Source organism: Melopsittacus undulatus, chromosome 11, assembly GCF_012275295.1.
Source record: "Melopsittacus undulatus isolate bMelUnd1 chromosome 11, bMelUnd1.mat.Z, whole genome shotgun sequence".
Classification (NCBI taxonomy): domain Eukaryota; kingdom Metazoa; phylum Chordata; class Aves; order Psittaciformes; family Psittaculidae; genus Melopsittacus; species Melopsittacus undulatus.
In genome coordinates, this window is record NC_047537.1 from 5,308,154 (window position 1) to 5,317,367 (window position 9,214).

Below are 9,214 nucleotides of genomic sequence, written 5' to 3' on the forward strand. Positions count from 1 at the left end.
CCTTACTCTCACTTCACTTAGTGTTTCATTTAATTCATATGCCAAGGACAAGTTGAAAACATTCATTTAACTCCTGCAGTGCTTAAATAGACAAAGAAAGGGCAAGTGAGGCTCTGGCATGGTTCTGTTTCATAGAGGGGCACTAAAACAGTGATTTCTCTTCTGTTGCACGGGGACTCTGCAGAAAAAGAACCAAAACTCTGATGTCAGGACCACATTCATTTGATTCTTTGTGTACACACCAGAATCATGTGCTCTTGTTCTTGCTGCTTATGATGCAGCAGAGGTTGCATCGGCACATGGTCCATGAATGCTCTGAGCATCCACCACATCTGTGGTTCCCATTGTGCAGGAGACCCTAAACTCAGTGTTGCTGTTTTTCAGGTCAGAATGAAGGAACAATTTCTGTAGCAGAAGGAGAAATGCTCTATGTAATAGAAGAAGACAAAGGTGACGGATGGACACGAATCCGAAGGAATGAAGATGAGGAGGGCTATGTCCCTACGTCATATGTTGAAGTCTATTTGGACAAAAATGCCAAAGGTGCTATGACTTATATTTAATACTATTATTATTACTACTTTATTTGCTTTCACAGAGATACCCAGCCCTGAAACTCCTCTGTGTTGCAGATAGAGCCTTTTAAAAGTCTGTACGATGCCACAAAGTGCATTACTTTGTACGTGGACTAATATGGCTTGCTGTACTGCAAAAAGTGCTTTTCATTGCTCAGAGAAGGGTAGTGTGGTAGACTGTCAATAGAGGGAACTGCAGCCTCTACCAGACAGTGCTTGGTCAGTTGCCATTGCACGGTCAACTTAGTGCAGGAAACACAAAGCCATTTGGGATAACACGGGCTCTCCTCAGATATCCAGGTGGCATCTCAGACATGTTACTCATTCACAAGTCAGCTGTTTGCCCCAAAAGGATTCAGTGGGGTGTTATATAGGAAGTATTTTGACTGCTGTTTTGTGTCACAGTGCGGTAGCTTTTCAGAGTGTAATGTGCTCTGTGGACCTTTGGATTGAAACCTGGTTGTCATTTAGTTTGTGTTTGGAAGGAGAAGCAGAGATTTTGCCAGAACCTGCCTACACAGCACTCTGGTCCTTGATAAATAAGTAAAACATTAAGAAAGGTCCTCTAATCTTTCCTACCTTGATACATTTCAGAAGATGGATTTGCTGTTTCAGATAAGCATAACTTCATCTTTTGCTCACACAAGATCAGTGGAGACATTCAGTGTTTTGACTCCTCAATCCTCTGTTTCTTTATCGCCATTAACTCCTCACAGATGGGTGTATTGTGTAAGCAAGCAGTGCTGCAGGGGAATCCTGGCTGGATTATATCCTACAAATCTATAGCTGGTAATGTAACACACCAGGAAATCAAAGATCTCAGTCCTGCTTCAAATCAGGATGTGTTTGAAGTTCATTGTTAAATAATGTGCAGCTTTTTTAAGTCACGTAATCCTTCAGATAATTGTTGTTTTTCCTAGACCTTAGAGCTCTTGGTGTGAAAGAAGCTGCCTCATCCAGTTCAAAAGAAAACTGAACCATTCCCATTGGGATTTACAGGCAGTAGGAGCTGTCTCTGTAAACAAACACTATAGTTTGATCAGTTCACTGTCTTGGACTCAGTATTAAGCAGTGCAGTGCCTTGTCTGCTGCAGATGAAAGTCTGGGCTCTTGCTTTATTTTGCCATAATACAGTAGTTTTATATTTGTTTTGGCAAATACAGGGTCAGTTGAGATGCAGAAGAGTGCAGAAAGCTCAGCCCCTCTGTTGGTTTTATTAACCTTTGACAGAGGAACGTGGATCATACAATCTCCTTATCTCATATTTGAGCAAGGCAGAAAGTGCAGAACAGGAGATCCCATCTCTTATTCCAGTATTCTCTCCTGTGGAGATTGACTGCTTTGTGTGTGGCAATACTTGAAATCAACATCGTTATTACGCTGCTGGCAATGTTGTTTTCGACAGCGCTATTATGTTGTTGTTCAGCAGTGCAGGCTGCATGAAACAGCTAAGCAAGCGTGGCATCTGAATCTGTTTCACATGAGGAGCATGGCTCTCCTGCCCTCTGATGCACAACGTGGTTCCCATCAGTGGAACCCATCAGCAAGTCACCCGTTTACAAGCAGAGCGGCAGGCTGGGTGGGAAGGGAAGCAAAGCATCTCTCTCTGTGATTTACCCTGCTAGAGAGGCTGCTGCAGGAGTGTTTCTGGCAATAGCAGCCGGAAAATTGTGTCAGTGCATTAGTGGTATAATGTAAGTTACAGGATGGTGCTGAATGATGGTGAAACTGCAGTGTGTGCTGGGAGTGAAGGATGGTTCCAGTTGCAGCCACTTCAGGAGCAAACCCAAATGTATCTGTGAATATCCAACATAAAGGAGCTACGTTATTTACCTTTGCAGAAAGCGTCCCAATAGCAGGATAAAGATTTGGGGGAAGCGCTGCTGTGTTTAAAAGACAAACTTGGTTGCAAGCTGCAAGTCTCTATTAGTTGAAGTGACTTTATTCATTCCCTGCAGCAGAAATAATGACATTCTGAAAGTGACACCATAAGTACTAAAACATTTGCAAAGTTTAGCAGTCCTTTCCTCTTGGAATGAAGCTTGAGCAGCTGATGCCTCTCCAGGTTGGTTGGATGCAGGGTGGGAGCACTCACAGCAGCTCTGAGTACATCAGTGACTCTTTCAGCAGCAGCATCAGCTCTGGCTCAGGTGTATGAGGTTGTGCTGGTGCCATGAGCCAGAGGCAGCTCTGCCCAAGAACCTGCTAAATCCTTTGTGAAAAGCCTGTTCTCAGGGCTCTGCCTGACCTTGGATGAGCAGACAGGTAAGTGCTGCAGTCACCTCCTGATCACAGCCATCACTGCAGCCAAGCGCTAGGGCTGTTTGTAAGGTTTACACTGACACCTTCACGCACAGGGTGTTAGCAAACCCCATCACAAACCCAACAGTAACATCTGTAATGCCTGTCTTGTTCTGCCTTTTTTCTTCCAGATGTGTACAAATCACTTGAGAAAATCTGAGTAGGTTTCATAGGCCTGTTCACCTCTTATCCCACTGGTTTGCTGCTACTGGTGTTTTAAGAGCTCTGTGTCAGAAGGTTTTCTTTGCAAGAGATGAATGCACATGTTATACCTCCTTCAGTGAAAGACTCTGTTAGGTACCGTCCACTCAGCTGATGCATGTATAAGTTCACCTCTTGAAATCCAGCTGTGCATCACAGCCGATGAAAGCACTGGCCTGACTGTGCATCCATATAGTTGTAAACAGCATTGCTGTTGCCCTTCCTATTAGAAGTGAGCCACCCAGTTCATTCTGTGATGCCTGCAGGAAGCTTGTGAATGCTAAAAACCATGCAGACTAGGAATCGGATCTATTGGATGTTTTGGGGCTTACACCAACCTGTCACTGCTAGGGGATGAGGAAGAGAATTCCCTCTTGCACACACAGTGTAGCTCCTTGCAGGGCTTTTCGGGCCCTACCTGTCAGGTACCTGGTGCTGGCAACTGAACACAGGAACTAGGTGCACCTTTCTGCTTCAGACTGACCATACTGTGTTATTGAAGATGGTACCTCATGATCTTCTTGGGAACAAAACCCTCTGTCACTGAGGGATGTTGTGAAATAGCAGGATACACAAAAGGACTTGTATGGAACAACCAGCTTTATGTAAACTCTCCATTGCTCCCAAAAATGCCATGTTCCCTTCTGCCAGAAAGCCTGGTTCTTTGGGTGACATGCAAGTAATAGAGGCTGTTCTATGAAGTTCAGCTTCCAAGTTAACAGCATTTGGGAACGTTTCAGCTCCTTTGCCACTTGAGTGTTCCCTCTCACCTCCAATTCCACAGATAAATCCTTGTAGAGGGCTCTGGGATTCTCAGTGTTGCAGCTCTGCTGTTTGTTTGCTGTAACCAGTAAGCAGAGCCTTGACTTAAATAAATCAATAGGTAAAAGTTAACTCTGCTGATGCACTTTTCATCTAGGATATTTCTGATTATTTAATGCTTGCCAAATTATTTAGGAAACAGGAATTCTAAACTGGACTGTAGCTGTTTTTAAATCCTCTTGTTAAATACTTGCCCTTAGTTCCCCCAGTCTATATAAAACAAATGTATATAACATAACTTAAAGTTACTTGAATTGTGTTTATCCTTTTATATATGTATAATATAAATGGGTTTATAGGCGGTTTCTCTGTTTAACCTTGCTGCTGTTTGACAACTGCTCAGTCCCTCTCACCTTGACAAGTGTTTTGGTTACTCCGCTGCCTTCAGCTGGTTGGATGTGTGCAGCTCAGGTCTGATGTGTTCAGGTCTGTTCACTGTGGCCAGTGTTGTGGTGGGTTTGTTTCTATTCTGAAGGAGTTATCCTCTGTCAGGCATCTCTCCGTAGCTCCATGTGCTGTGCTGTCTGCTAATAAACATTGTATTTTCTCATTCCTGTGAGGTTCTGGTTAATGGCAATTGATTTAACGTTATGATGGGAAAGCAAAAGGCCCAGAGCTGCTTTCCAGCTGCTTCCCACACAAATGTGATTCCTTTCCAGGGAAAATACTCTGCTGTGGCTCTGTGGACACCTTTTCTTGCTGACATTTGGAGGGGTTTTTGGCTTGGAGATGAGTGCAGAAGGGAGCAGGAGGTTCCCCGGCTCTCGAATGTGATGCAAGTTTGGGCTCAGCCTCTGTTCCCTTGGATACAGGAGGGTCTCTGGCCAAATAACACTGTGGGTTGTAGCTTCACTTGGCCACAGGAAAAACTCACTCTTGGCCACAAGTGTGGGTACAAGAGTGTGACAAAGGATGGGTTTGGAGGCTCAGACTGCTTTCACTTACCTGTTTAGTACGGACTGAAAGGTGTGTGCAGCCTGTTGTGGAGAGGACAGTGTGGGTTCAACACCAAGTACTTGTAGCCTCCTGTTGCTCAGTGTCACTCGTGGGCTCTGGAGCTCTCACTTGAACAGACACAGTATTTCCTTGCAGGTTTGTTTTCCCAGTTAAACTAAAACATCCTGGTAGGGTCCTGCTCCTGAGCGTTTCTCCCATAGAAGAGCAGTGTCCCAGGGATGCTCATCCCTTGGCTGGAGGAAGGGCTGGGGGTGGATGATGACCCTTTGAATGCTGCTTGTTCAGGAGCCTTCCTTAACCCCTTGTAACCTGGTAGATGCTTGATGCTGTATTTCCTTTAACCTCCTGCAGGCAGTGCTGCTCTTAAGGGATCCCGTTTTCCCCAACCTCTTTCTAATCCAGTCTCTTTTCTTTTTGTCTTTCTTATGTTTTAGATTCCTAAAGGTGTTTGTGCTGGTGCAAGAACCTCGGGGCGAGCTTGTCACAGAAGGAGAAACAAAATGGTCTGTTTACCCTGCAGGCAGTTAAAACACACCCATGGAAAGCCAGACCCCAGTCTTGTCTGGAGTTCCCACCTGACAAATTCAGACCTAAATTCCATCCCAGCATCATTCAGGCGCTTGCTCTTTTTCCATGGCATGCTACTTGTGGCTCAGACTTACCTTCCCAGCCTTCCCCACTCTCCTGCCAGCTTGGCACAGCCCCTCCATCAGCCATAACCAACACTTCCCACCACCCCAGTCAGAGCACTGCTGGTGCAGAGGGTAACCAGAGTCCCAGGCATGTGCTGGTCTGTCTTCTGTCCCCCCTCGTCCCTCAGTCCATCCGAATGTGCACACTGCTCCATCAGTACATTTCACACAGTGCCTTTAGTGCTAATCCCACAGGTAGTCCCATCGGAAGGGGGGTGCCCAAGCCCTCCCTGGGAGCAGTGGTACAGCAGCTGGACTGGGCTCTGCATTTGCAGCCCTTACATTTGATCCACGCACATTACTCAACGTTGTGCTCTCCCAGAGGTCACTAATACTTGTCAGCCTGTCTTTTTGTGTTTTTAAACCTAGGCTGATGCTCATGCCAAGTATTAAATCCCTATGACCTTGCTGTTTCCTGAAAGCCTTCGAGCTCACGTATGTACGCTTGTTTTCCTGCTTGTTCTCTCTGCCCCTTCCTCTTTATTCCCCCTTTTCTCTCCCTCTTCCTCCTCACACACACACACAGACACACACGAACACAGACACTGGCATTTTGGTTTGGAGCCCCATTTTGCTCGTCACAAAGACCTCCGTTTTGCTCTCGTTTCAGTCTGCATGCTCGCCCTGTTGCCTTGCCTGCGCCCACCTTCCCCAGGGCCACGTTATTTGGTGGCTCCTTATTTAATCTCTCTGCAATTTTGGTTTGGTTTGGTTTTCAGCGGCTCAGAGCTGCCTCCTCCTCCTCTTGCACGTCCCTCTTGTGCGTTCCCAGCAGTTCCTGGTTGGATAACAGGGTTGGTTTATACAAAAATAAAAGGAAAAAAAGAACCCCCCTCCTCCATTCTATTTCCTTCTCCCACCTTGTGGCCTGGACCTCGACCCCGAAGCCAGACAGGAACATGACCCTCCTGTTCTCACATGCCTTGATGTGAAGCAGAAGTAGCACGATAAGTGATGCTGCACTTTATTGTGTCACGCTATGGAGAGAGAGCTGTAACATCTCCAGATCCCGCTTGGTGATGTGGACTTCAGCTGCCTAAGAAAGGGTCAATTGCTCCTAAACTTGACACTTTAACTGCTGGTTTCCCCTGAGTCTTTACCATTGCTGGGATTTTGCAGTCATGTTTGAGCCCTGTAAGGTTCAGTTGCTGCTTAATACCTCCTGAGGGCCTAATTTTGTCATAAATTAGTGCAGCATTTGGGGGAATCTCCTTGCTTTTAATGAACTTCAGCATGTTTTGTAAAATCCCCAGAACTGGAGGAAATTGATGTGGAAGCCACTTACAGGCAGTGACCCCAAAAGAAAACCTCTCAGGTTCAGTGTGCATGATGCTCTGTGCAGGCTCAGCACCACGGCCTCTCTGTGTTGGGGTGCTCTGGACATCCCCACTCAGGCTGGAGTCACTTTGGAGTTGGGTTATGTGTTGTGTTCAGAGCTCTGTCCCTTCCTCTCCATTTGGGATTCCAATAGCACAGAAGTCCCTCAGTCCTACAGTTCATGCTGTAGCTGATGGGATGGTGCTTCCTATCTGCAAGCATCAGCCAGCGGAAGGTTTGGAATCACTCATGTGGCTCAGGAGCGTGCACTGAGGCCATTCAGCTGCAGTGGCAGCAGCGTTGGAAGGGTCATCATCACTTAAATCACCATCCTTATTACTGCTGCTACTGTGGGCACTGTTTAGATCCAGGAGCCTCCGGCAGCAGAACGGGATGCAAGTGGTTGGCACCAGTGGCTTTGTACCCAGATGTGTGCAAAGGCTTTGCTGGATCCATCTCCTGGGGGTCTGAACAGTTCAGCAGTTACCAGAGGTGCAAAACCCACCCCTCCAGTACTCTGTAGCTGCACTGGTTTTATTCTCGTGTCTGATGCACTGTGGAATCAGCAGCTGGAAGAATCCCTCTCACCTCTTGTTGTGCCATCTGTGTAAAACTTAGGGAGAAGCTTGCTTTTATCTGTTTACCCCAGGTGGACAGTATGTTATTGTCAGCCTCGTTGCGGAGCATTGGAACAGTTGCAGTGCCGGTGTTGCTGTCGTGCTGTAGGAGGAGCATGGGCTTTGCCTTGACTGGGTTTCTCCTTCAAAGGTTTCAGTCAAAGACCACGGACAGAGCTTTTATAAACTTGGCGACTGATTCCCAAAGCCTGGATCTGGAACCTGACTGCAGGAACTGAGCAGCCACCGTGTGTTATAACCTCCCCGTGTTGTAACCTCCGTGTGCTGTAGCCTCCCTGTGTTGTAACCTCCATGTGCTGCAGCCTCCCTGTGCTGCAGCCTCCACATGTTTGTCCTGCTGCCTTGATCCCGGGTCATGGATTTCTGTGGGATTTACCTTGTGGAACCTCCAAAGGATGAAAAGATGGGACTGGTTTATAAAAACTCAGCTTGAGCTGACTTCATCCTGCCCGGAAGCAGGGCCTGCACATCCTGCGGGATCTCCTCCTCCCCAGCACAAGTCTCTAATGCCCTTTCTTAACACCCTGTAAATAGAGAAGAAGCAGATGTCCTGATGCTCCAAGGTTGTGTTCAGTGCTGAGTGTTTTCCAGCCGTTCCTTTACTTCCATGCAGTTGTTCTTTGGGTTTTGTTTTCCTGCCTCAAGTGTCAAAAAGACCTAAAAAAAAGCCAAAATTCTATTTTAACCTGATGGCGTCGAGCACTTTTTTATTTGTGTGTGTGTGTGTTTGAGCACCGATGGTGGCATCTCCTGTCGCGATTCCATTGCCAATGTCCAAGGTTCTGGTGTTGCCCATTCATTTCTGGAGACAGAATTCAGCCAAATAAAGTGCTTCCATTTGAAAGCGAATATTGACCCTGTACCAATGAAAGGAAAGGCATCCACGTATTTAAATAAACATGTAATTCCAGACATTCCATTTCACTGGATCCTTTTGATCCTGCAGAGAACAACAATGGGTTTGTTTGCTTTGCCGGGGTTTGCTGCTGTGTTGGTGCCATTGGCAGTGGGCTCTGCCTCCTCGCTGGGAAGGGGAATTCAGCTGGGATGTGTTGCTTCAGCCAGGTAATAGTGGTACAGCCTGAAATTCATCCTTGTTATTCTCCTGGGTTATGGGATGAGTTTAGGGTTTGCTTCTGGCTGTAGGAGAACAAGCAGAAATGGCCTATGCAGTGCAGTGCTTATACCCAGATGCTGCAGTAGGAAGAGTGACAACACTTCCATAGTGCTTGGGGCTTTGGTTTAGTCTTTATTTCAGAGTATCCCCCACTGGAATTTTGAGTCTTAATTTGGTACCTTTCAGTGTCTGTCCCATGGAGCTGGTTCCCATCAGGTCACTCTGAGGCACAATTGCATCACACTTGTACCTCTTCAGCTGGAGAGAATGAAGCAGTTGGGTTTTACTTCTTAATATGGTCATCTGAGGAGAAAGGCAGATGCTGCTCTGGCTGGAGGTGCTGCAGTGTGGGAAGGACGATGGCTCTTGCTTTCCAGAGCTGGAAACCAGGGGGAAGTATTTCCTCTATCAGAGTCCTAGCACCTCCTGCTGCAGTGAATGCTTTGGCTTCCATGGAAGGCTGGGCACATATTTGGATAGGGACTGGTTATAAACCAGTTGCAAACCTGGCAAATGGTGTTTGTGCTTGTGAGGGTGAATGTATGGAATTGTCACATTCCCCTTCACCAAATAACATGTACATCCCTGTGTCTG

General features: G+C 46.6%; 1 protein-coding gene across 13 annotated transcripts in view; it reads left to right on the plus strand.

Moving 5' to 3' along the window:
- The window catches only part of FNBP1 (formin binding protein 1), a 96,402-nt gene extending 87,985 nt beyond the window's left edge, over positions 1-8,417 (plus strand). For 11 of the 13 annotated variants that reach the window (XM_031046445.2, XM_031046446.2, XM_031046449.2 and 8 more), the window contains one exon: positions 385-4,449. In XM_031046445.2, the coding sequence (XP_030902305.1) occupies positions 385-563 (179 nt within the window). In that variant the 3' untranslated portion in view covers positions 564-4,449. Of the gene's footprint in view, positions 1-384; positions 4,450-5,290 lie in introns of those variants that run through there. The other 2 variants (XM_031046447.2, XM_031046448.2) reach the window with 1 other exon arrangement.
- The last annotated feature ends 797 nt before the right edge of the window (positions 8,418-9,214 follow it).